Source organism: Nelumbo nucifera, chromosome 3 (genome assembly GCF_055504915.1).
Source record: "Nelumbo nucifera cultivar China Antique chromosome 3, China Antique-T2T, whole genome shotgun sequence".
In the NCBI taxonomy this organism is placed as follows: domain Eukaryota; kingdom Viridiplantae; phylum Streptophyta; class Magnoliopsida; order Proteales; family Nelumbonaceae; genus Nelumbo; species Nelumbo nucifera.
Window position 1 is genome coordinate 18,974,442 of NC_142651.1, and position 26,769 is coordinate 19,001,210.

Sequence of the window (26,769 nt, forward strand, 5' to 3'; positions counted from 1 at the left end):
ATGGGATGATCAAATTTGAAATATTGGTTTGAACTTTGAACCTGGTTAAAACGAGTTTAAATCAGCCCCCCACAACGTCCCACAGCACATTCCTGCCGTGTATTGAAAACATCTTCCGATAATAATTATCATTTCTAGTATTATCATTGGAAGATATTCCCAGTACACAGCGGGAATGTGCTGTGGGACATTGTGGGGGGGCTGATTTGATGTCGGTTGAAACTGGTCTAAAAAGGTGGAGATGGGCTCTGGGCTCATGGACAGACCACAATTGTAATAATACTGGGAGCTCGCTTGTTTTCAGAAACCATTGACCTGTCAAGGTGGTCGATTTGGACAAGATAATAAAAATCGATAATAATATAATATAGGTGGAATGTCTGCAAATTTGAGTATAGTGATGCATTGGACTGATAAAATCATAAAATGATTGTCGAGTTGCAGGCAATTTATTGGATAATCCCCACATACAAGTACGAAGTACCAATTCAAAAATGCTTGCACAAGACAACAATAAACAAATATGAAATATTAGCATTTTGTTACGACCCATTGATCCCACATCGGTAGTATGGGATGCTGTTATGGGGTTTATATGTGTGAGTTCCCTCCCTCTAACAGCTTGCTTTTAGAGGTGAATTCTCTCAAGACACAACAAATGGTATCATAGCCTAAACTATGCTTCCCAGTTACAATCGTGCAGCACAGGTAGTGACGTCGGTATTGTAGTGTTCGGCCGGGATTTAATGGACTAGTGCAAGGTGAGTGCCGGTACTGCAGAGCGTGGTGGAATGTTATGACCCATTGGTCCCACATCAGTAGTATGGGATGCTGTTCCACAACACATTTTCTGTTCAAACTTGAAAAGAACAGGTACGAGTGGAAACTGGAAACCAAAAAAGAAAGCATGATGCAAATTGATCTGAAACAGATGCCAGAATAACAAAACTAGAGTATTGTACATTTGTAACTCGAATAATTACTAATTACATACAATGAACAAGCCATCAGTCCCGTAAGGGGAAACCACTACCACTTGGTTGAGCTCGGGACTCAAAGGAGAGTCTTACGGCGGAGTAGATGAGAGAAGGCTCAGCCATGGCACCATTTCCATAGTCCCCACAAGCCAATCTTTTTGCGATTGGGGGGATCAGAGAAACACCGAGGCCGCTGACGGAATCAAGATGCTGTTGGGTGAAAGGGTTATTCCACATAAGAGTGTTCATGGCAGGTGCAACAAACAGAGGTTTACCAAAGTCCCATGCTCGCACTATGCATGTTAACAGGTTATCACATAAACCCCCGGCAATCTAGCAAAGAGCAGAGAAAAGAGAACAGTGAAATAGGATCCTAAGACAATAACATATACAACAATAACAAGTGTCCCCTAAACGGCAAGTTGTATGGAGCAAGAATATCAATAATCCTTAAAAACATTTAGCCGTTAAAAATAATTCTTGTGCAAAATGGAGTTGATAACTTGATATATGGGTAATTTATCAAACATTTTAGGACCTTTTCGTTTCTACTTCTCCCCACTTACCCAGATCAACTAGGTTTTGGTGCACACCAGCAAACACGCTTCCATAAGCTACACAACTCATACATCAGACATCAGCATCAAAAAATGGCAACATGTTAAACAACTCATCCATCAGACATGTTGAATGACAAGCAGCTCAGCGATTCTGCATCAAGCTCAGTGAGCACTGGCTTCAGCATCAACTGTTGCTAGCCCAAACCAATAATTTGAAGGAAGTTGGGTAAGTTCAAGAGCATTTCTCTTTGCAAATCACCCAGCATAATTACAGAAAATATCTAAGCGGTCACATGAAACAAGTCTTGACCACTTCAATGAGGTGAGCTGGCTTTGGGATGATTTACATGTAGTTACCAATACTCTGTTCTCCAGGAATAATGACTTGGGTGAATCCGTCACAGAATGATAATACATTCAGCCAAAGGCCTAGCAATGCATGCAATTAACTGATTAAGACAGCATACAAAAGTTAACAAGTGCCTAAATCTGGCCTAATACATGAAGGTAAATGGTATGGAGATATTGTGAAGTTGAGATGGAGTTGAATCAACATTCTGTAGTTGTTATCAAGGACGTCAGGAAGATTGAAGACGACAGATTAGCACTGTAAGATGCTTACTTAGTGCGGAGATTTCTTGACTCAGACCCGGAGGAGAAGGATGTGTCAATACTTGGGCAGGGATTGAATGGAAAGAAAGACAAGGGTTTGCAGAGGGCAAGGAAACTTTATGTGGATTTGTTTCTTTTCATGTTCACAAAAAAAGAAGAGGCTGAAGGAGTTCTGGAAGAAGAAGAGAAATGAAGACTCAGATACCCAGAGTTGAGACTAGGTAGATGGTATTCAGTGGTTGAGCATGAGAAGAACATGGAAGGAAAAGGCTTCGTATGGATTAGCATCTACGCGATTCCGCTTCATGCATGGTGTGTGCAGACCTTCAATGCAATTGGAGATGCTTGCGGCAAATTCAAGAAGTTTGATAGCCATAATAGACGATGAGTTGATCTCCATTTTGCACATATTTTGTTTGAAACAGAAAATTTGGAGCTGAGCCCCTTGAGACTAGACTTATTTTTTGCTGGAGAAGTTTTCGAGATCAGGCTGGCAATAGAAGGGGAGGACCCAATTTTCGGTGTTAGAACAACGACCTTAGAGGAGTTGCAGGTTGCCAGAAGTGGGAGATGGGGGATGAAGATGGCGAAAGGACATGGAAAAGGAAAGGAAGAGGAAGACAAAACGTTAGAAGGAGGGAGGAGAGCGAAGACAAAACGTCAAAAACGAAGGGTGAAGAGGTAATTTAGAGGAAGGTATAAGGGCAATTGTTAGGGACAAGTGCTTCAACTTAAAGAAAGATAAGTGGGCCTATGATAATAAATGGTGTTGGATCAAGCAAGTGATGGACATGTGAGAAAGTAGTTGTGGCCCACATAAATAAGGATGAAAAGCAAGATTTTACTAGACAAGTTAAAATGATTAGGCCAAATGGCTTCAATGGGAAGCAAGCGGGTACCCAAGAAAACTTTTTTTGAGCCAGGGGTTGGATGGAGAAGAAGATAAGGCCAGAAAAGTAAGGCTTCAAAAGAAAAGGAATACATTTGGTGTATTACAAGATACATCCACAACAGCAAAGGCAAAAAAAGAGAAGGGGAAGAAGAAGAAGACCTCGAAGAAGGGGAGCAGGAAAGTTCAAGATCCAGCAAGGAACACTTCATGGGGAAACAACAGTGATATAGGTCAAGCACATTTCCTTGGAGATAATTGAGGAGTCATCTTCAGGGAGCAAGGTGAGTACAACAACCCAAGAATCGGATAGAGATGAAGACAGATCAGGTACTCTAGAAGTGGTGTAAACACACTTTTACACCGTGGAGTTCTGCATCGATTAGTTTATTAGAGTGTAAATGGGAATTGGATTGTTGGGCCCATTTACACTCCACACTTGGAAGCATTAACGTAAAGTGGAACAGGTAGGGAATGAAGGCTAAATGAGGCCTTTTGCTTGGCAGATACCAGTAGGGAATGACCCAGATAGCTTTTCTGTGAAGCATCGAAGGATACCAGATTCCCAAGACCAAGCCCGAGTTTCTCAGGAACCCCACCTGTCAAATTGTTCTGAGAGAGGTCTAAAACCTCCAACCCTTGTAAGCGCAAAAAAGAATCAGGCACCCCCCCCCACCCTCCCGAATAAAAACCAGACCTCTGCTGAAATCAAGCACTCTCAGTGAACTTAACTGAGAAATATGATCTGGGAGTATTCCCCAAATGAGATTGTTGCTAAGATTCAATGTTTGCAACACACTGCACTGAGAGAGATGAAGATGGATGGGCTGGTGACGAGATTGTTTGTATGACTGAGATAGGAGAGGTTGGGTAGTTGGCACTGGCAGATTGAAGGAGAGATTTCACTAGAAAGATTGAGACTTAGAATGTTGAGAGAAGAAACCGACAGAAAAACCGTAGCACTAGCAATGCAGGCAACACCAGTCCAGTTGCAATGGTGGGTAGCAGAGGTGTTAGAACTTAGACCAGGTAGAGAGAAGTATCTGTGCTTCATCTACAGCAAAGCTAAAGATCAAAACTGAGAAAAAGAAGGGAATGATGAACAATGGATGAGTGAAGTTAGCAGCCATGGAGAAATAGAGAATGAAAGAATGATCTTTGAATCTTTCAAGATTGATTGCACAAATGCTCATACCTCGGTTGCTGCCAGCAGGAAGATGCACCTTGACCATTGCAGCATCTCCTGTGGGAAGCAGAGCACTGGTTTTTACCTCCATGATCGGGAGGAGAGGAAGAGTTTACTTTGGCAGGGAGGAGGGGAAAGTTTTACATCGTTTTTACCAGCGGTAAGTTCCCCTCAATTCTCAGTGTAAAACTCGCGCTGTGTGTACTTTTACATCATATATCAGAGGTTATTAACACAATAATACCTCATCCAAATATTTACAAAACCCAACCAGAGTGTAATATAACATCGGTCCGGTATTTGCACCGCAAACAAACACAGCCTAAGGACAGAGGGGAGTGAGTGAGAAAGAAAAGGGGAATGTGGAGGCTTTTGAGAAACGAGGAAAGGCAAAACAGGAAGAGGGGGAAGGGGTCTTCGGGGGCAGAGGAAGGGGAGTTTAAGTTGATATCAGAGAGTGATAAAAGGGAAGAAAGTGAAAGGGTGCAGATATCTAGCAGAAATAATTTTTAAGCGGGACAGGTGAGTCAACTAAGGGTGGAGTTGGGAAAAGCAAGGGCTTCAGATAAGGACAGAACTTTGGCTGACGGGGTAAGAACTATTCAGGCAAGGGAAGGGGATGCTAATTCAAAGACAGCAGAGGAACCAAGTACAAAGGAGAAAATTCTGATTTCTGACTGAATCGGAGAAAGGGATTTTGGGATTTGTAGGAAAAAATGTTGAAGATCAAAGAGAAAGTGGGTCAGGACTCAGGAGGTGGTGGGTGAAGATTCAACAGTGGTGGAGGAAGAGCAAGTAAAAAAGAAAAAGTGGGAGGAAGATTCACAGGGTGGTAGCAAGCAATTTCACATAAGAAAAAAGAGAAATTATAGAACCAAGCCTTTGACAGAGTTTGAAATTGTAGATAAAGAGGGGTTAGAAGAAAATGTGCAAAGGGAAGAAGTGGTTTTAGATGAGATGCATGAGATACAAGGAAGTTTAGGTACAGATATGGTGGTTAATAGGGAGGTGGAAATGAGTAAATTTTGGGTTTGTTTTTTGTAGGGAGTGAAGAATTTGCTAGAAGGGCGTTTAGAGAATTGAAAGGTGAGGAGTTTCAAGAAAGAATAAAATCAATTGGAGTGATTAGGGCTGTTATAGAAAAATGCAGTGAAAAGACTGATTTTAAATTTTTCGAGAAGAACGCAGTTTTGGAGTTGGAAATAATCAATGCCAGCACTAAAGAGGTGGGCTCAAAGAGATTTCCTAATGCAGTAAGACGCTTCAGAAGGAACAAAAAGCACCAACCTAAAATTTCCAAAGCTTTTGCTAGGTTGAAGGGAGGTTTTTTGGCATTTGACCTATTAAAAAGGTGAAGAAATCCAGTAGTGTTGAAGAAAAGCAGGGATGGTCGCACACTTATCCTTGATGAAGCGGAATAGCTACGTCTAGCCGTGAGATTTTGATAATTTGGGAAGATGGTGTTAAGTTATTCATTTTTCCTTGGTGCCGGGATGTTAAGGGCGTTGTTGTAAGGAGGAGCTGGTTTGTTTTCTTTGTGTTTGGTGTTTTCTCTCTCGGTTGACTTCTTGTTGCTTTTCTTGTACTTTCTTTTTCTTTTAATAAATTTTATTTTTACTACCAAAAAAATAATAATTACATGTTTATGGTATCTACAATGGTAGAAGTTGTTGGGTATCAAAGAAATTATTCAATTTATTGTTTTCTGGACAACTTTTTTAGGATGATTGTAGCATAATAAGGTCATAAATGTTGATTTTAGTTCAAAAGCAGTCCTAAGAAAAAATCAGAAATTACTAGTATTTTCTTTTATCCTTCTTTTTTGCTATTGATAGTTGAAGACAAATTTAAGAATCCGAGAATAGATATTTAAATTATTTGGAAAGCATATTACCTTGGCAAGGGTATTTGCTGACAAGGGAGCAATAACCATGACATCAGCCCATCTACGAAGCTCAATGTGAAGAACATTGTCCCCAATTTTCTTCCAACTGGACCATTCATCCTCATCGGTGTAAAGCACAACATCCTTGGGAAGAGATGTCCTGTCGATAAAGTGTAAGGAGGACTTGGTAGCAACTGCTCTAACTTCTGCCCATTCAGAAAAACAGTGACAGAGGCTTCCAAATTTGATAGCAGCTACACTTCCACTCGCAGCTAGCAAAATATGTGGTTTTGGAGGCAATATATTATTTTGTATAAGTTCCCTCTCTGTGCTAACAGGCTCCACATACGCCATAACCTATTCAGCAGGTGCCTGCAACACTCATAATGAGTTTGATAAGAACAAGTGTGATCCTGACACCCTATTGCAAATAGGAATTTCTATTGACTATCAGTGGAAATGCAAAAAGTAATGAAACAATCAAGTTATTCAGTTACGATATCTGCTCACACATGTTGGGGGTTTATACCAGTACAAAGGAATTGTGGGTGTTTGAATATTCCAATTCAACAGGTTCAAAGGTCAACTCACATGCAAACACCATCATTGAATTTTTTGGTCCCCCAACCAAATAATAATAATTATTATTATTATAATTATAATAAATTACAACAACAACAACAAAGACTTTTCAACCATGTACAATTAAAAATAAGTGATATTGTAGCACCTCATTTTCAAATGACATGGCAAGACCATTGCAATTGCATCTGAGAAGCTCTATAAAATGTTTAGAACAGTATGTTCCTTTGGCAATATAAGCACAATACTTGGCAATACACCTTAATAACCATGTTGAGTAATCAAGGAATCAGCAACCCAATTGAATCTATATTTGGAACATTTTATGCAAATCTCTAAGTTGCATGTGAGAGGGAGGGTTCAGATGGTAAACTTTTTTATTGCTTCTTAATCCACATTTATTTGCAATTACTCGTGTATTGATAAGGGAATGCATGTTTACGTGCATGTCTGCAAAAGATAGCACTTTCTCAGCAATCTTAAGCCATCCTCTTACTACATCACCTCCCACAGCCCCACCCCCCAATGCCTCTTTGACTGCGCACCACTAGAGGGCATTTGTTTCTTCATTTCTCTTTCTTCTTTTTTTTTTTTTTTGAAGAATCAAAAGAAAATTTATTAAAGAAAAAGATTACAGAAGTGATAAGACATCACCTAAAGCAAGAAGCATCCACAGGAAACCCAAACAGGCCTAAGAAAACTACCCTCTCAAGCAGAATAAAGCCCAGACAGACTCCATAAAATAAACCCTGAACAAGACCCCATTAAATCGAGAACCATTGACAAACTCAAAACAAAAGCAAAACCTAACTAGTTGCCAACATCAATCTTCATCTGTAAACTCATCCTCTTGATCTGTGAATTCCTCATCCCAGACCTTGCTCCCTTTCAAATGCTCTTTGATCTTTAATTTCTCTTCCTCTTTTTTTCTTTCAAATTCTTCAAAGGCCCTCCTGGCAAATTCCTCACCACCCCAAAAAAAAAAAAACCCAAGCTTTTCCCAACTGTGACCTCCCTATCAACTAATTCTTTGATAATCATTTTATCTGTAGCTTTATCAGCATTTTCATTCTCCTGTAACAGCTGCATTGCACCAGGTTCTGAATCGGCATCAGAAACCTTATTGACATGTTGTTCCTTCAACAAAAGGGGGTTCAGTGGTTGATCTTATTTCCCCCCTATTATCAGTACCAGATATCCCATTAACCTTCATTCTTTTCCTTCTGTACACCCATCTATAATTTTTAGTAGGTCCTGCCCCTGCCAAGCTGAGTTTAAGTCTAGAAAAAACTTTTGACACATGGACTATATTGTGAGTTCTCAAATTACGTGATTTCTTGTTAATTCTCCCACCATTCTGATCTTCCTTCTCTCTCATTCTGCTCCTTCGACCCAAATCTACACCTAGCCCTCCAATCTCAACTTCCTGATAAAATAAGCCATCTTTGTCCTGATTTTCAGCCTGTCCACTGGAAGAATCTTCAACAGCTATATCTTCCTTTCCTCCAACCTTACCTCCATCATTGCCTTCAGCATATGACTCAGCATCTATACTGGTAATCTCTTTCCTAGTTGTTACCTCCCCTCTTTCCAAGTTCTCCAATTCAACGGGAGCTGTCTCTTCCGCACATGAAGAAACTAGACATTCCAAGTCATACCTATCCTGTGGAGACGTCAAACACAAGATCTCAGGGTCATTGGGAACACAATTCTCATCAGAGTCCCTCCTAACCTCAGAATAGCATCCAGCATTACCAAACATTGACGAGAGAGAACGGTCGATGAGAGTCTCTCCTGGACCAGAGACAAAACTTTTCTTACCACATTTGTCAAACCTAGCAATCACCCAGACCCACCTCTCCTCTCTTTTTCTAATCCCAGACAAGCTAATTCTTCTCGTCCTTCTCTTTCTTTTTTTTTGATGAATAATAGTAGTAATTCAAAGTTGATTTAGAGTTGTGAATTCATACGACATCCAAGGGAGAGACTCGAGCTGCAGCCCCTCCTTGAATCTTACAAGTAAAGTAGGAAAGAAATACAGGAATCATAGTTGAGCCCAAAACAATTCTTCCCTATTTACCCCTTGCTTGGCTAACACATCGGACAAGGTATTTGCTGATCTCCCCACCCACTGTAAAGAGACCAACATATTCCTTGTCAACCAACTGAGTTTCTTCATTTCATTCTTATAGTGCCATATAGCAACTTCAGGATTTTTCAACCAGCCCACCACCAATTTGGAATCCCCTTCAATTATTAGATGTTGTGCCCCCAGCTGGTTTGCAAATTGAACCCCTTGTACAACAGCTAATACTTAATAGCTTTGCCCTGATAGAGTCTCCAACTCCTAAAGGACCATAGTAGAGCAATAGAATCTCTCCCTTTTCATTTCTCAAGACACCCCCCATTCCGGATAATCCTGGATTACCCATGCTAATTCCATCAAAGTTCAGCTTCAATGAGCCTTCAGATGGAGGAGACCAGCTTATAATTGATTTACCCTTTAAGGGTGAACACCTCGTTACTGCTGACCAATTTCTCCAAAGGTCATTAAAAGAGAATTGATGAAAGATTTCCAAAGTCTTCAGCCAAAGTATTGCCCTATGCAACACACAGTCTTTCAATTCCTGGTTATTCCTTTCCTTTTTTTGAAAGATTCTAGCATTCCTTTCTCCCCAAAGAGTCCAAATCAGGGCAGCACGAGCACATCTCCACATAAGCCTCCCTCTTTTTGTAGGCCAAGAGAAAGTAGAATGGTTAAAGATCATGCGAACTTCTACTGGTAGACTCCAACTACTCCCAAATAACGAGAGTAGCCAAGCCCAAAGGTCTACAGAAAAAGGACAAGATATTAGTAGATGGTAACAATCCTCCCCGTGAGCTCTACAGAGGATACACCAATTGGGAGAAATACAAAGGAAAGGTCTTCACTTTTGCAGGTTATCTAGAGTGTTTACTTTCCCATAGAATACTTCCCAACAAAACACCATAATCTTTGGGGGAATGGCCTACACCAAATTTCCTTTGACGGAAAGAGTTGTTGAGTAGAATGCTGAGAGATGGACTTGAAGTAAGAAGCACAAGTAAAGGTTCCTTTGGGTCTAAGAATCTACACCCTTTTATCTAGCTTGGAGGGGTCCAAGCAAACCTGATTAAGGCAACATAGCAAGTCAGAGAGAGATTCAATTTCATCTTCCCTTAGCCCACTCCGAAACCCAAAATCCCAATTAGGAGACAAGGGTGTTCCCAATGGTGAGACAAATTTTGAGGCCACCTCTTTTTATACAATGAAACAGAAAATAACACAAGGAAAAGGTCCTTCAAAGGGGTGTCTCCTACCCAGATATCCTTCCAAGGTGTTGCTAGGTTAGCATGCCTTGATACACCAGCATCCCATCCATTCTTTGAACTCCCATGAATGCTTCCCACCACCTCATGCCACAGCCTTTCACTTTCCAATGGCCATCGCCACAACCATTTCCCTAACAGAGCTTGATTTTTTTCAATCACCCTCCCAAGTCTCAAACCCCCCTCTTCTTTACTTCTGCAAACAATTTCCCAATTAACCAAATGATCCTTTTTTCTTGTCCCGACTCCCACAGGAAGTCTCTCATCAACTTCTACAGCATCCTAGCTTCCCTAGCTAGTGTCCTAAAGACAGACAAAAAGTAAGTAGGTAAGTTGACCAAAGTAGCTCTTATTAAGGTAATTCTCCCTCCTAAAGAAATATAGATCTTCTTCCACGAGGCTAATCTCTTCTCAAACTTTTCTAGCACTGGGTCCAGTGAATTAAAAGGCGTGCCTAGCGCTCAGGCGAAGCGCATTTTGGGGTATGCGCCTCGCCTAGGTCCTAGGCACACACCTTTCAAAAGGCGCACGCCTGGTGCGCCTGATGCACCTTGCGCCTCAGCCCAGGCACACGCCTTTTTAAAATTTTGCGCTTTTTTCCTTTTTTTTTAGTCTAACGGCTAGACCGGGGGCGGGCTCTGCCCCCGAACCCCCGACCACACCCCCGAGGCAAGCCCAAACAAGTCTATGTTAGGGTTTGAAATTCTTATTTCTCACATGAAAAATAATGACTTTATAACTTTACTTGCCTTTTAAGAAGATATTTTATTGGAATAAATGAATGAATGAACAGCATTAGCAAATAGGGGGTTCAAACCCTAACATAGACTTGTTCGGACTTGCCTCAAGGGGCATGGTACAAAGGTGACTCATAGAATCAAGAATGCAATATGTTTTACATCACATTAGCTACTTGAAGCAATGCAATTAAGGAAAAAAAGAGATTGTGGGTTTTACATGCTTGAAAATGCTTTATATGTTTGCTTTTATATTTAAATTTTCATTTGAATACACTTTAAATGTTATGTTTATGTATTTTAATTTTAGACAATTCGTTTTTTAGAACATTTATTTTAAATTTTATGTTTAATATTTTTTGAATATTTTGCATTTTTTTTAAATTTTTTGGCTTTTTTTGAATTTTCTGACTTGTTTTTTATTTTTTAGCTTTTTTTGTAGTTTTGAACCTTTCTAAGAAAGGTGCGCACCTCGCCTTGCACCTCGAGCGCAAATTGACCCTCATGCTTTTTTGTGCCTTACGCTTATAAAACACTATTGGGGTCCTCTTTCTTTTCAAATTATATTTTTTGGGCCACAGATGTTTCCTCTTGTTATCTTTTCTGTTTCTGGACTGAACATCCTCCCTACGAATTTGCACATCATTCTTCGCATCCTTAAAACAAGTCAATCATTCCAGGCTTGTTTTCTTAATTGAAAGACTCGAAGACTGATTTGCCTCGCCTAACTTGTCGTCACCCTTGTGGAGACACTTCTCCAACCTCCATCTCTTTCTTCTTACCAAAACCTAAAGCCAATCTTAATACCTTTGTTCAATTGCAACTGTCACTGCTATCAAAGCCCACATAATGAAGAAAGATAAGAGGGTAGTTTTGAAGACATCTGTGCTAAGGGCATGTTATCAAGGGCATGAAAAATCTAGTTGCAAATAACCAAGGAGCATGCTTCAAATGGACAAGGAGATCAGCTAATGGTTTATCTCATACGTTAGCTAAACAAGGGAACGTGAGGGAGAGTATGTTCTGGGCAGTTTTGTAATAAAGATTACTTGGGGCTCAACACCTTTTTAGGGGTTGATATATGTACTTAATTTTGTATTAATGAAGCTACCATTTCCAATCAAAAATAAATAAATAAACAAGGACCATCTCATGACCATTATTGAAGACATGCTTCCATTGTTGTCACTTGGGCGACAAAGCATCCTTGATGGAGTGCCTAACATGAATGCCATTACACATCAAAAAGGTGCACACCTAGGCAACAAAAATTAAAAAGCAGATATGGGTGCATCTAATTTGTATTTTTCTTTGAGAAAAAGGCAACTTGCATTTTCAAAAATGGGGGGATATACATGAGATCCATCTGAGAGAACAACAGAGAGAGCAAGACATATACATTTTTTTTTGGGTAAAAGAGAAAATCATATGCATCCTGTCATAACACATTTACATATATATTACTCATGTGTTGTTTTTGAGATTTGATTTGTGTGCCTATGAGAGACAAAGAGAGTTTCTATGGGTCTTCATCAAGGTTCCCGCTTTGCTCCTTTTTTTGTTGTTGTTACTCTCCCTTAAAATTGAAACTTTTATTAGGATAAAATTATAGATGAATTAAAACTTGTGTTGCTATGGGTTTAAACCAAGGTTCAGCACATAGTCCTCATCTAATTGCACTGGTCATAAATGAATTGACTGAACATATTTAGGAGGAAGTTCCATGGTGCATGTTATTTGCGGATGACATTGTTTTAATTGATGAAACTAATGAAAGATTAAATGCAAAATTAAGCTTACATACAAATTTCTTAGAAACAAGAGTTTTAAGTAGGACTAAAACAGAGTATATGACAAGTAAATTTAGTAATAATAGGACTATAGGAGTATAAATCAAGATACACTTAGGATTGGAGGCCAAGAGATAACTCAGTGTGACCATTTCAGGTACCTTGGTTCAATAATTCATAACAGGGGAGAGAGTGAGGAGGATATCACCCAAAGAATTAGAGCAGGATGGGTAAAATGGAGGAGTGCATCTAAACTTTTATGTGATAGGCAAATACCACTTAAATTAAAAGGAAAACTCTGTAAGGCTAGCTATGTTGTATGGAGCAAAGTGTTGGGCAGTCAAGAAATAACATGTCCAAAAAAATGAATTTGGTAGAAATGTGAATGCTAAGATGGATCATGGATGAGTTGAAAAAGTAGAAAGAATACGATCAGGAATGAAGTTATCTGTAGGAACCTAAAAGTAGCTCCAATAGGTGATAAAATGAGAGAGTAGACTAAGATGGTTTGGGCATATTCATAGAAGACCACCAATTGCGCCAATTAGAAGAAATGATTTGTTACACATTACACATTAAAGCAGCTAGAAAACTCAGGATAGACCAAAAAGGGCATGAATAGAAGCAATGAGAAACGATTTAAGCACTAACAATTTAACAGTGGATATGGCTTTAAATAGAATGGATTGGCAAAACAGGATTCATGTAGCCAACCCCATATAGTTGGGATAAGGCATGGATGATGATGATAAAATTATGCTGATCAAAAAATGATTATGATAAAATTATAGCCTTCTTTTTTATTGGTAGCAGGAAATTTTATTACTTTTATAGAAAAGAATGGTGAACAATAGATCATGTGCCAAGCATGAAGCACCCCTCTTAGAAATTTAGGTAATAACTAACAACTGCTCCTAAACCCTTTTATAAGGATAAAATTAGCCTTCTTTAGTAGCCAATCCCATATACTTGGGACACAGCTTAATTGAGTTGAGTTTGAAATATTGAGAGTAACAGAGTTAAAATGCTATTTTATTTTAGATGTGATGACTTGTCATGTGTTGAGATGAAATGATTGTTATAAGCAAAAGGCATAGCCATGCATTGCTACTTTTTTCAAGTTTTAAGTTATCTAGTATATAAAACTAGGGAATTAATCTAAAAGTTAATTTCTTCTTTTGTCGAACTCTATTGCTTATGTTATCTAGTCACCTAGGCCACTAGGAACTCCACTATTCCCTAGAATCACCTATTCACCCTAACAACAATGGTGAAGAAAGTTAAGACAGTGTTTGACCCGTATCTGTCCACACAGCAGGCCTCTTACTGTGCAGTCATCAGAAGTCACCACATTGATGTAGGAGCATAAACTACAGCAGAATCCATATTTAGGAAGCCACACATAATGCTCCAAATGTAGAGATAATGCTCTTCTCAACCTACAACAAAGTTCAGGCACAACTCACGAGGATCTAAACCTATCCTTAATGTTTTGATGTAAACTTCTCTCCAAATTCAAGTTTGTTTTACATAATTTTAGTTTTATGTTAATTGTTGTATATCATTGCCTCTGGTTATTCCAAGCTCATCCAGAGTTTCATGGTAAGTATTACCGGTTTTCTTTTCTGTGATTCATATAAACAAGTTTAGGTGGTTTGGTATTTCTCTGAATCTTACAGTAACACAGCATACCATACATTATCTCTAAATTTTGTTGCACAATTTATCTGTTATTGATCCAAACATATGATCCTTTGTTAAAACACAAAGCCCATATAAACATTAAAATTTGGCATTTGGATTGTTAAGCTCAACTTGAAGAAAAAAAATACTTGTCAAAAAGAAGGCGGTCCTAGGATTAAAAGTTTTTTTTATGAATGATAATAAATTTATTAATTCAGAAGCAGATTTAGAGTGAGTTCATACAACATCCCAAGGAGAGGCGCGAGCTGCAGCCCCTCCTTGAATCTTACAAGTAAACTAGGAAAGAAAAGCAAGAATCACAATTGAGCCCAAAACAATTCTTCCTATTTACCCCTTGCTTAGCTAACACATCTGACAAAGTATTTGCTGACCTCCCCACCCACTGTACAGTGACCAACATATTCCTTGTCAACCAACTAAATTTCTTCATTTCATTCTTGTAACGCCACATAGCCTCTTCAGGATTTTTCAACCAACCCACCACCACTTTGGAATCCCCCTCGATTGTTAGGTGTTGTACCCCTAGCTGGTTTGCAAATTGCACCCCTTGTACAGCAACTAAAGTTCTGCCCTGATGGAGTCCCCAATTCCCAAGGGACCTAAGTAGAGCAACAAAATCTCTCCCTTCTCGTTTCTCAAAGCACCCCCCCCATTCCGGATAATCCTGGATTACCCATGCTACTTCCATCAAAGTTCAACTTCAGTGAGCCTTCGGATGGAGGAGACCAGCTTGTAATTGATTTGTCCTTTAGAGATGAACACCTCGCTACTGCTGACCAATTTCTCCAAAGGTCATTAAAGGAGAATTGATGAAAGATTTCCAAGGTCTTCAGCCAATGTATTGCCCTATTTAACACACAGTCTTTCAATTCCTGACTGCTCCTTTCCTTCTCTTGAAAAATTCTAATATTCCTTTCTTCCCAAAGAGTCCAAATCAAGGCAGCACGAGCACATCTCCACATAATTCTCCCTATTGTTGTAGGCCAAGAAAAGGTAGAATGGTTGAAGAGCATGTGAACTTCTGCTGGTAGACTCCAACTACTCCCAAACAACGAAAGTAGCCAAGCCCAAAGGTCTGCAGAAAAGGGACTATATTAATAGGTGGTAACAATCCTCACCGTGAGCTCTACAGAGGATACACCAATTAGGAGAAATACAGAGGAAAGGTCTTCTCTTTTGTAGGTTATCTAGAGTGTTTACTTTCCCATGGAATACTTCCCAACAAAACGCCATAATTTTTTGGGGAACTGGTCTGCACCAAATTTCTTTTGACGGAAAGGGTGGGTGAGTAGAAAGTTGAGAGATGGACTTGAAGAAAGAAGCACAAGTGAAGGTTCCATTGGGTCTAGGAGTCCATACCCTCTTATCTGGCTTGGAGAGATCCAAACAAACCTGATTAAGACAACCAAGCAAAACAGAAAGAGATTCAATTTCATCATCCCTAAGTCCTCTACGAAACCCAAAATTCCAAGTAGGATCTAAGGGTGTTCCCAAAGGTGAGACAAATTTTGAGACCACCTCTTTTTTGTACAAAGAAACAGAAAATAGCGAAGGGAACAAATCCTTTAAAGGTGTGTCTCCTACCCAAATATCCTCCCAAAAATGAACAGTGTTGCCAGAGCAAACTTCATACCTGATAAAATTGAGGAATTGAGGAAGGGTGTTGCGAATGGCCTTCCAAGGTGCTGCTAGGTTAGCTTGCCTTGATACACCAACATCCCATCCATTCTCTGACCTCCCATGAATGCTTCCCACCACCTCATGCCACAATCTCTCTCTTTCCAATGGCCATCGCCACAACCATTTCCCTAACAGAGCTTGATTTTTTCTAGTTACCCTCCCAAGTCCCAAACCCCCCTCTTCTTTACTTCTACACACAATTTCCCAATTAACCAAGTGATCCTTTTTTTCTTGTCCCGGCTCCCATAAGAAATCTCTCATCAACTTCTCCAGTTTCCTAGCTTCCCTAACTGGTATCCTAAAAACAGACAAAAAATAGGTAGGTAAGATAGCCAAGGTAGCTCTTATTAGGTAGGTAAGAAATCTCTCAAACTTTTCTATCACCGGGGTCCAAAATCTACTCTCCCTAGGATTTGCCCCTAAAGGAAGCCCTAAATATGACATAGGCCAAGCAGAGGTGGAACACTCAAGACACTCCGCAATAGCCTCGACCTCCCCTACCTCCAAATTTATACCCGCTATGCAGCTCTTTTCCAAATTTATTCTCAAATTAGAAATACTTTCAAAACCTTTGATTAGCTCCTTTAGGTTTGCTACCTTTTCGCTAAAACCTTCACAAAAGATCATTAGGTCATCTACAAACTGAAGGTGGGTGACGGGGACTTGGTGTCTCCCTATTCTCCAACCCCTAATGGCATCTTCACTGTCAGCCTTAGTAATGATCCTACTAATCACATCAGCTACTAAAGTAAAATGGAAGGGTGAGAGTGGATCCCCTTGCCTGGCACCCCTGCAAGCTGGAAAAAAGTCCCTCACCATACCATTTACCATAATAGAGTAGTGACAAGTACCGATACACCCAAAAATCCAACTACACCACTTGTCCCCAAATCCACAGTTTCGCATAACCTCTAATAGAAACTTCTAGTCCACCAAATCATAGGCCTTTTCGAGATCCAATTTACAAATGAAACCTCTCTTACTAGACCTTTTCATTTCCTCCACACACTCATTCGCAATTAAGATCTGATCTGTTATTTGTCGCCCTTGAATGAAAGCCCCCTGGGTTTCACTAAAGATAGAAGGGAGGACTGTTTTGATTCTCAATGAGAGCACTTTAGCCAAAATTTTATAGATGCTTGTCACCAGATTAATAGGCCTATAATCTTTTGGGTGGTTGGCATCATTCTTCTTAGGTATCAAGGCCAAAAAGATGGCATTAATTCCAGGGCTTATAATGTGATTGTCTGCAAAGTCCTTAAAGACTTCAACTAAATCCTCTTTCAACACCTCCCAACAGTCTTGATAAAAACCCATTGTAAAGCCATCTGGACCTGGAGCCTTGGATCTATCCATTAAAAAGGCAACTTTCTTAATCTCTTCTTCCTCGAAATCCCTTTTCAGCCACCTTGCCACTCTGTCATCAATTCTAGGCCATTCCACCCCTTCCACGACTGCTCTCTCACTCAAAGGTCTTCTATAAATCGATTTGAAGTGGTCCACAAATTTTCTGGCTATGTCATCCTGGTTGGTAATCACCTCCTCTCCTATCTCTAGCTTGGTCACAAGATTCTTTCTTCGTCTCCCATTTGCCAAATCATGGAAAAATCTAGTGTTCCCATCGCCTTCCTTAATCCACTTGTGTCTAGCTTTTTGTCTCCAACTGATTTCTTCCCTCAGTAACACATCTTCCAAATCCTTTTTCAATTGTCTCCTTAACACTCTATCCTCCTCGGTCAACCCATTTTGAGATTCCTTTACATCCAAGTTTTCTATTCGAGAGATTCCTTCACTTTTTTCACAAAATCTGGATGGGTAAGCCACATATTTTCGAAGCTAAAAGGTTTGGGTCCTATAGGAAAAAACTCAATACCTATCTGGATAGGACAGTGATCGGAGGTGACCCTGGGTAACGCTCTAGCAACCAAGTTTTCCAAACTATTCTCCCAGGCAAGGTTAAATAAGAACCTGTCCAACTTCAAACACAAAGGGGTTTCCTGAAGGTTGGACCATGTGTAACTTTCATTAAAAGTTGTCAACTTTTTTTATGGGAAACGGTAACTTTCATTAATAATAATGGATAAAAATTACATCCGCCACCATCCAAGGGCTAGATGGAGAACCCTATGATACAAGTAGTCTCATAAATAGGCCCAAAACAACTCTTGCCTATTGACTCCTTGCTTTGCTAAAGCATCAGCCATATCATTTGCTGATCTTCTTGCCCAAATAAATCTCACCCCAATCTCCCTTGCTAAGAGCCTAAGCTTGAGATTTCCCTTAGCTGATGTCTGAAAATCGACGTGCCCAAGCTTATAGATTGCAGTCAGCCTATTACCAATTTGGAGTCTCCCTCCACTTCTAACTGTTGCAATCTGCAATGCTTTGCCAATCTGAGACCTTGGAGTAAAGCAAAAACTTCTGCTCTTAGGTAATCTCCCACCCCTATAGGGCCTAAATACAGGGCCAGCACTCTACCTCCCTCATCTCTGAAAACACCCCCTATTCCCAAGGGGCCCGGGTTGCCTATAGAGCTTCCATCAAAACTCAATTTAGTTTCACTCTAGAACAAGGCGGCGGGGTCCAACTTTCCTGAACTGATGGGGAGAAAGATAAGGAACCAGCTATGATACTCCATCCTCTAGTGAAGTCAATGAAAGAAGTCTTTAAAAAGCTTCAAAGCTTTCAGCCAATGTATGATCCTGGTAGTGATGCCCTCTATAAGTGTTTCCTTGGTTCTTTACTGTCCTTGGAAAGTCCTATTATTTCTCTCCTCCCACAGACTGTAATACAGCTGCTCTTCTTGTTTTCCACATCACCCTGCCTCTCTTCTTTGGCAACTGGAAGAAGCTAGAGTCGAAAAGGTTCTGCGTACACAAAGAAAGAGTCCACCTACAACCAAAGAGAGAGGAGAACCAATCCCAAATACAAGAAATAAAAGGATAGGAAATAAATAGATGAGCCACTGTCTCTCCATTCTGCAGGCAAAGGCAATAGACATGAGGGGAAAGGCACCAGCCTTTCCTTTTTCTTTGAAGAAGATCCAAAGTATTGACCTTTTGGAGAACCACTTCCTAGCAAAAAGCCCTAAGCTTTGGTGGAAAAGGAGTAGCCCACACTTGTTTTGCAGGAAAAGGGGGCACAACATCAGAACTAAGTAAGGCATTTTAAAATGAAGAACAAGAGAAAAACCCAAAGAGGACTCTAACCAAATTCTAGTATCTAGGCAAGACTGATCTAGGAAAACTGCACCCAGAAGAGAGAACAACTCGTCTGCAAAGGCCACTTATGAGTCTCTCAACCCTCTCCTTAGTCCCAGATCCCATAAACACTCATTCACACGAACAGAGGTAATGACCTTCAATTTATTTAAAGAAAGAGAGTATAAAACCGGGAAATTGTCCTTAAGAGGAACGTTCCCAACCCAAGTGTCCTCCCAAAACAGAATTTTGTTACTCGAGCAAGCATCATACCTTACGAAAGGTTGAAAAGAAGGTAGGACTCCAACGATTGCTTTCCAAGGGGAGTGGTGAGAGGCCCCGAGGTCGACACCAACATCCCATCCATTTGCTGCCATACCATGAATGCTTACCACCACCTTATGCCACAAACTCTCATGCTCTAAGGGAAATCTCCGTAACCATTTTCCTAACAAGGCTAGGTTCCTTAATCTAACATTACCAATGCCTAAGCCCCCATCCTCTCACCTGTGACAACTTCCCACTTCACTAGGTTATCCTTTTTGAGTCACCCGGTTCCCAAAGAAAATCCCTCATCAACTTTTCAATTTGACTTGCTATCTTCACAGGAAGCTTGAAAGTGGACAAGAAATAAACTAGTAGGTTGGCCAAAGTAGACTTGATTAGAGTGATTCTACCCCCCTAGTGAGATGTAATTTCTCTTCCATCCTACTAGTTTCTTTGTGAGTCATTCCAAAACTGGGTGCCAGAAACTCTCTAATCTAGGATTTCCCCCTAAAGGTAAACCCAAATAAACCATTTGTCAATCATTTACCCCACAACCTAGAGATGTTGCCACAGGTATCACCTCTTCTTCTTGTCAGTTTAATCCCGCTACACAACTCTTATTCTAATTAACTTTCAAGTTGGAAACCCTCTTGAAGTGTGTCACTAAGAGCTTCAAATTCTCCATTTCCTCTGGTTCCCCTTCACAAAAAGAATGATATCATATGCAAATTGTGTGACTATCATTTGATGTCTCCCTATACTCCAACCTTTGATTAAATTTCTTGAGTTAGCCCTAGTTATCAACACACTCAAAACATCCGCTACCAGAGTAAAATGGAAGGGGGACAAAGGGTCTCATTGTCTGAGACCTCTCTTAGCATGAAAGAAATCTCTAGCTACATTGTTAACTAGTATGGAATAGTGGCAAGTAGTTATACAGCCCTTAATTAGTTACACCACCTCTCTCCAAAACCTCTATTTCTCAAAACATCCAACAAGAAGTCCCAATCTACCAAGTCAGTCTTTTTTTAGGTCAAGTTTACAAATCAAGCCCTTTTCACCTTTTCTTTTCTTGTAATCCACGCACTCATTAGCAATAAGGATTTGGTCGATGATTTCTCTCCATGCTACAAAAGTCCCTTGATTCGGTGATATTAAAGATGGGAGTACTTTTTTTATCCTCAAGGTAAGAACTTTAAAAATTAACTTATACATGCTCCCAATCAAGCGAATGGGTCTAAAATCCTTAGGATGGTGTGCACCCACCTTATTAGGGATCAAAGCTAAAAAAGTCACATTTGCACCCGAATTAATTTTCCCTCTTTCAAAGAATTCTGAGAATACCTCCATCAAGTCCTCCCTTAAAATGTCCCAACAATCTTGATAAAAGGCCATTGTAAAGCCATCTGGACCCGAGGCTTTTGACCTATCCATAGAGAAAAGTGTCGCTTTTATCTCCTGACTCTCAAAAGGTCTCTCCAAGGACTCCATCTACTCTCTGTCACCCATCTGCCATTCAAAATCGACTAGAGGCTCTCTCTCAAACTACTAGGGTTGTCAAAGATGGATTTAAAATGCTCAACTAGAGCTCTTGCAATATCCTCTTCACCAGTCAACACTTCTCCATTCCAATCCAAACTTCCTATCGTATTCTTCCTTTTCCTTCCACTTGCCAAATTATGAAAAAATCTTGTATTACCACCCCCTTCTTTCAGCCATTTGCACCTTGATTTTTGTCTCCAGCTTGTTTCATCTCTTCTAAGGATTTCCTCTAGTTCGACTTTTAACCTCCATCTCTCCTCCCTCTCTACTACCCTCATACTCCACAAGCTTCCACTAGGTCTAAATCTTGAATCCTTTTAATGATGGTCTCTTTTTTTCGTCAACTCTACCGAATTCCTCTTTATTCTAATCTTTAATCCTAACTTTCAGCTTTTGTAGCTTCTCATAGAATTTGTAACCTTTCCATCTAAAAGCTACTTGGTCCTCATCCCACCAATCTTTTATTTTCCTTCTAAATTCCAGGTGGACAGCCACATATTTTCAAATCTAAACAAGCACGGACCTCCCAATCTTTCTTGTGACAATCTAATTGGGCAATGATCCGGCATAGTTCTAGGTGGAGCTCTTACAGCCATCCCTTTCCAAAATTCCCCCTAATCTAAAGAGAGAAGGAATCTATCCAACTTACAGCAGAGGAGCTCATCTAGAAAGTTAGACCAAGTGAAATTAGCTTGTAGCATTGGCAGCTCTCTTAACTCAAAGGAGTCCACAAAGTGGGTGAACTTCCTTATGCTTGAGGTGATCCTATGGTTGGGGTTGTTTGTTAATCACATTAAAATCACCACCCAAAATTCACGAACTGTCCCACAGTCCCCTTCTAGCTACAAGCTCCTGCCAAAGCTCCTCCCTTTCCCTGTACGAATTTGGACCATGAACATTTGTTAGTGCCCATTCCAACTCATCCTTTCTCCTCCTAAATTTTGTTGTAACCGTGAAGCTACCAATTAATTCTTCGAAACAATCCAACTCTTCATTTTTCCAGATTGTCAAAATCCCCCCTGAGGCCCCCCAAGATTGTGCAAAGTCCAGCTTAGTCCTCTAGAAGCCCAAACACTCCTCACCCATCTCCTATCTACTTTGGAAAGCTTTGGTTCTTAAATTAGCACAATGTCTTGTCTCTCTTTTCTAAGTAATTCCTTAATCACTCTTCTTTTCCTTGAACTCCCCAAACCTCTTACATTCCAATTAACTATCTTCATCATGAAATCAGACCTTCAAACAACCCCTACCTAAGATTCCCACCTAATCCAACTTCCTTCTGGTGCCACCTTTATCATAGTCCACTCCACACCTAAGCTTCTCCACCTTACTCAGTGTGAGCATCGGAAAAACGGCTCACTTGCCACATGGGCTGGATTTGGAGTCGCCACCCATCAGTTTAAGAAAGGGAGGTGATGGGACCTCTAGGAATCGTATCAAAATCATTTAGGTTCACTAGTGACTCCAATAGCCCAAGGCACCAGCTAACCAGTCCGAGTAAGACTCGGATGGGAAAGGGAAGGGGTTAGGCACTCCTCTCCCAAGTCCAAATAGGTGGGGCCCACATGGAATTCCCAAACAAGCATAAACACAAAATGACCAATTCTTTAAACAAAAAGATAATAAAAAAAAACAAATCACATGAACAAACCAACACAAAAGAGAGACCTCCGTATTTTTACTTTTATATTTTCCCATTTGTTTATTTTTTGCTTCTTTTATTATTACATTTTGTTTTTATTTTTCATTATTTATATTATTTTTTTATTATATATTTCTGATTTCTACATTTTTTACTATTCTTGTTATTATTTTTTTAGCTATTTTCGTTTAAAAACCCTATTTGCATGTTTATGCACCAATTATTCAACTAACCTATTATTTCCCTTTGATTCTCCCCACCTGTCTAACCATTTTCTAATTACTAAGCTAGTCACTATAGTCCACAGATTAAACCCATTACCACAAATTCTTTTATTGTTATACCTTTTCTCAACACTTCTTTTTATTTTCTTCTTACATGATCATTTATTGTTTACTATTATTATTTATTTATATATTTATTTTCAGAATGTTCTCCTTTTTCTAGTTTAGTCTACCGCCAGAAGGGATTACTTCAATCCTTCTATATCTTCTTGGTGACTACTCCTCTCTCCCTCTTTTGCTAGTTGGCATCTGAATAGATTACCTCAACTTTCACCGAGCCTTCTTGTTAGCTGTTCTTTTCCTGCTTCACTTCTCATAACATCCTCATAAATGAAGTCTACATAGCAATGCAGGGTTTAACAGCGACGGGCTGAATAAATCTGATTAACAAAATGATGAGAAAACAAATCCGCATACACAAAGCACTTGAAACAAATGATTCAAGAGAATTCAAAACCCGAATCAGCATGCAATAGCTGAACTGAAGATGCCTACAACTGGGTATAACAAACATCAACCATTAATCCGAGAATGAGATATTGCCTATTAATATTAGAAGGAAACCTATCCATTTGCTATACCAGTAAAATCAGAAGAGTGACTGACTTAGTTACAAAACTTCTCAACCAATGCGTTCTGATTGAGATTTTGGCCTTGACGCGATCGATGCCGCAGGGAAAGGAGGAGCTCTTTATATCTGGCTGTTAATCTTCAGACAACATCACAATGAGAGACTTGTAATGCTGATACAACGATCTTACTAGACCGACGACGATGACAGAAGAGCAGGGTAAATCTCGACTAAGGTGAATCAGATCAGAAAATGGGAGGGGGTTGTCGCTGTTAACTCCCACTGCTGCCGCTGGTCCCGATCGTATTTCGGCCTGGGTTCACTGCTTGCCTCCGCCGCCTCCTACATATAAAAGCCGATCGAAGTGGTGTTGCCAGTCTGCCGTCGCTGTGCTTCGTCTCGAACACGGGAGTGTTCCAGATCTCGGCAGTGACGAAACAGAGAACGGAAAAAGAAGAAAAGGGAAGGGAAGGGAAGACGAGAGAGAGAGGGAGAGGATGAGAGGTTAGAGGTGGAGGTCTGAAATAGGAGAGAATCCACCGCTGCTTCAACAGTACAGTTTCGTAGGGTGTAGTTGCAGTTTCGTACATTTTGGGAAACTCGGGGACATTTGTGTAATTCTGGGAAATTTGGGTCAAACCGGGACTAGGAGGGTCAAACTGGGTCTTCTTGTTCAACGATGGGGATTTTTGGGCCAAAAGTGAAGGGTTGAGATAGGTTTAACGATAGAGTAGGATCGTGCAAGTGTGGACCAACAAGATTGGTCAAAATAGAATCTATTTGGATGAAGGGGTAAGTGAGGGTATTTTTTATTGAAATTTGGTAGGGTTGGGTTTTGGAACAACCTGAGTTGATAGGGTTGGATTGGCCCAATTAGGCCCAAATTGGGCAGATCAGGCAAGGGCTCGATTCGGTCAATTTGGAGTCTTGAAACGGAATTTGTGTGTGATCAAGGGGCAAACAATGTCTGTTTTGGATGAAAATTCACAAGGTAGGGTTTTCAGGTAGTCTGAGGTGATTGGTGAGGTTAGATTGAGCCAAGTAGGCCCGGATCGGGCAAACTTGGAATTTGGTCAATTTGGGACCTCTAAATAGAATCTAGGTGTGATGGACGGGTATACAAAGGTGATTTGGGCTGAAATTTCACAAATGGGTATTTGGGGGTGTCTGGGATCTGAGGGTGATATCTGATCAGTCCTATAGGGTAAAGATCGTATGAATTTAGGTCAATGGGATGTTTTGGAACATAAATTTGGTTTGATATAAGGGCAAGTGGGAGAATCTGGGGGTGAAACTTTATGGGGAGGTGTTTTGATGTATTCGTAGTCTAAAGGTGTGGTCTGATCAGTTCAGATGTGTCAAGATCAAGGTCATATGGGTTCTAAGTATTTATGCTAACGAGAGAGGTTGAAATGGAATATTTGTTTGATGAGGAGGTAAACCGAGGGGGTCTTGAGTTAAAATTTTATGGGTAGATGCATGTTTTGGGAGGTCCTAGGTCTAGTGGTTGTGTCTAATCTAATGGTTGAGTTTGTAAATGGGGGTCAATCGGGACTATCGGATAGGTATCAAACAAGTTTAACAATGGATTTGATAAAGTGTTTAGGGCAAACTAAAAATTCAGGCAACGGACCAAGCAGAAATGGGGTATTGACACTCAACTTCTTTCTCCTCTTTGATGTCTCTCCTAAGACCTTTTTACTTTCCTCTTGACCGGTGGCTCTTTTTTTTTTACTCTTCTTCTGCCCCTTCTTTTGTTTTTTTAGCCGTTGTACCTTTTTCATAGCACTCCTTATCTTTCCCTCTAGCTGTAAGATTTGAAGTGTTAACCTCCTCTTCCTTTTCCATGTTATTGCCTAATTCCTCCTCTACCAGAATATGAAAGGTTTGCATTACTAAGGCCCAAATCCTTTCTCCTTCCTCCATTGCAAGTTCTACACCTCCCACCTCCCGTAAAACCTCTGTTATTTCCAACTCACTGGCGCAGGCAGCATCTGAATGGACATGGCGTCACTTGTAGGCTGGACAAAATCAACAACAGGGGAAGGGGAGGGATTAATACAATGAACTTTATCAAAAACAGGGGATTGACTCAACATATCAGAAGTTCCAACATCCGATATCTTTCCAGACCCAAAGGACTTGTAAGGGAAAGGGCTTTTTTGTTATGGGTGCTCTCCTCCAGGTCGTCTTGTGACACATTAAAAGGGGGACAAGGAGAGACTGTTTCTTTGCCTTTCGAATTGGGAGAAGATAAGCTTGGACTACAAATTCCCTAGCTTGGCTCTAAACTCAGAACAGGTTATCCTTCACCTTGAATTGAAAGATTTACCTTACCTGTAGGGCGACCCTCTGACAACTTGCTCCTACCATGATCCAAAGAAAGTGCTACTTTTATCGGTGATACATCTTTAAAGAGAAGTTGTGTACCAAAGTTTGCCTCTACCAATGATGGCTTCGGAACACTCTTTACGCTGCCTAGGCTGGACTCTTCAAATGAAACCACATCTTCAGACTATAGTGGTTAAACTACCCAATCCGAATCAAAAAGTTCATCATCTACCCTATAGTGGTTAAACTCTGGGTTGGTGCTTTTAGGAGTTGTGGAGTATGAGACCAATCTCAGTCTCCAATCAAAAATTTCCGTCATCGACTGTTTTGCAGTTGGCTTCTTCAAGATCTGGCTCAAGCTAGACGATGATAGACCTAGATTGTGGTTTATCATCTTACCCCTGCCCCTGTCACATGACCACTTAAAGGCGCACATGACCCCTCTCTTATAACCGGCCCATCTGGTAAAACTGATCTCCCCACTTTTGAATTTTTCTTACAATTAGGCCCACTCACTGGGCCCTTTAAGTTATTTGATTCGTTAGAGGCCGGCCCAACTTGGTTTAAAGCATTCCCCCTCTTAGGCCCATTTTCTAAAGTAGGCCCATCTAAGAGTTGATTCGCAGGGCCTTGCCACGTGTTGATCCCAATTCAAACCTCAAAAGTTTGGAAGGTTCAACCAATGGCCCAATGTTGGTCAAATAGGTTTGAACAGCTGGTTGTGCATTTACTCCATCTGTCAGGGCTTGGGCATAGGTCATGCTCCCTCATTTTTCTTGCCTTGCACGTAACATTTTCCCCTGCTAGCAAGCCTTTTATATTAGGAAAAGTACCAATCAGCCCAGATCAGAATTCTCTAGCCCCAAAGTACAGGGTAATGCATCCTGACCTGAATTGATGCCAAACTCACGGATGTGATTTATAGGGGGGCAGAGGGCTACTAGTAGGGGGGGCTGTAAGTCAGAATTCTACATCGTGTGTT

The 26,769-nt window shown here is 40.4% G+C and overlaps 1 protein-coding gene across 2 annotated transcripts; it reads right to left on the reverse strand.

Moving 5' to 3' along the window:
• Positions 1 to 882: 882 nt before the first annotated feature.
• Positions 883 to 24,013, reverse strand: LOC104600044 (phosphopantothenoylcysteine decarboxylase HAL3b-like). 2 transcript variants are annotated; one of them, XM_010262847.3, is made up of 3 exons: positions 23,467 to 24,013; positions 6,119 to 6,481; positions 883 to 1,310 (listed from the first exon to the last, which is right to left on the reverse strand). In XM_010262847.3, the coding sequence occupies exons 2-3, from the start codon at positions 6,461 to 6,463 to the stop codon at positions 1,008 to 1,010; spliced, it is 648 nt and encodes a 215-aa protein (XP_010261149.1). In that variant the 5' UTR covers positions 6,464 to 6,481; positions 23,467 to 24,013; the 3' UTR covers positions 883 to 1,007. The 2 variants fall into 2 exon arrangements, with proteins under 2 accessions (XP_010261149.1, XP_010261156.1); XM_010262854.3 differs by having other exon boundaries at positions 23,492 to 24,012.
• Between the last annotated feature and the right edge of the window lie 2,756 nt (positions 24,014 to 26,769).

Coding starts and splice junctions, on each gene's coding strand:
- LOC104600044 (XM_010262847.3), bottom strand. CDS start 6,463: ATGGCGTATGTGGAGCCTGTTAGCACAGAGAGGGAACTTATACAAAAT. Junction 1,311..6,118: donor CAGCAAATACCCTTGCCAAG/GTAATATGCTTT, acceptor GCTCTTTGCTAG/ATTGCCGGGGGTTTATGTGA.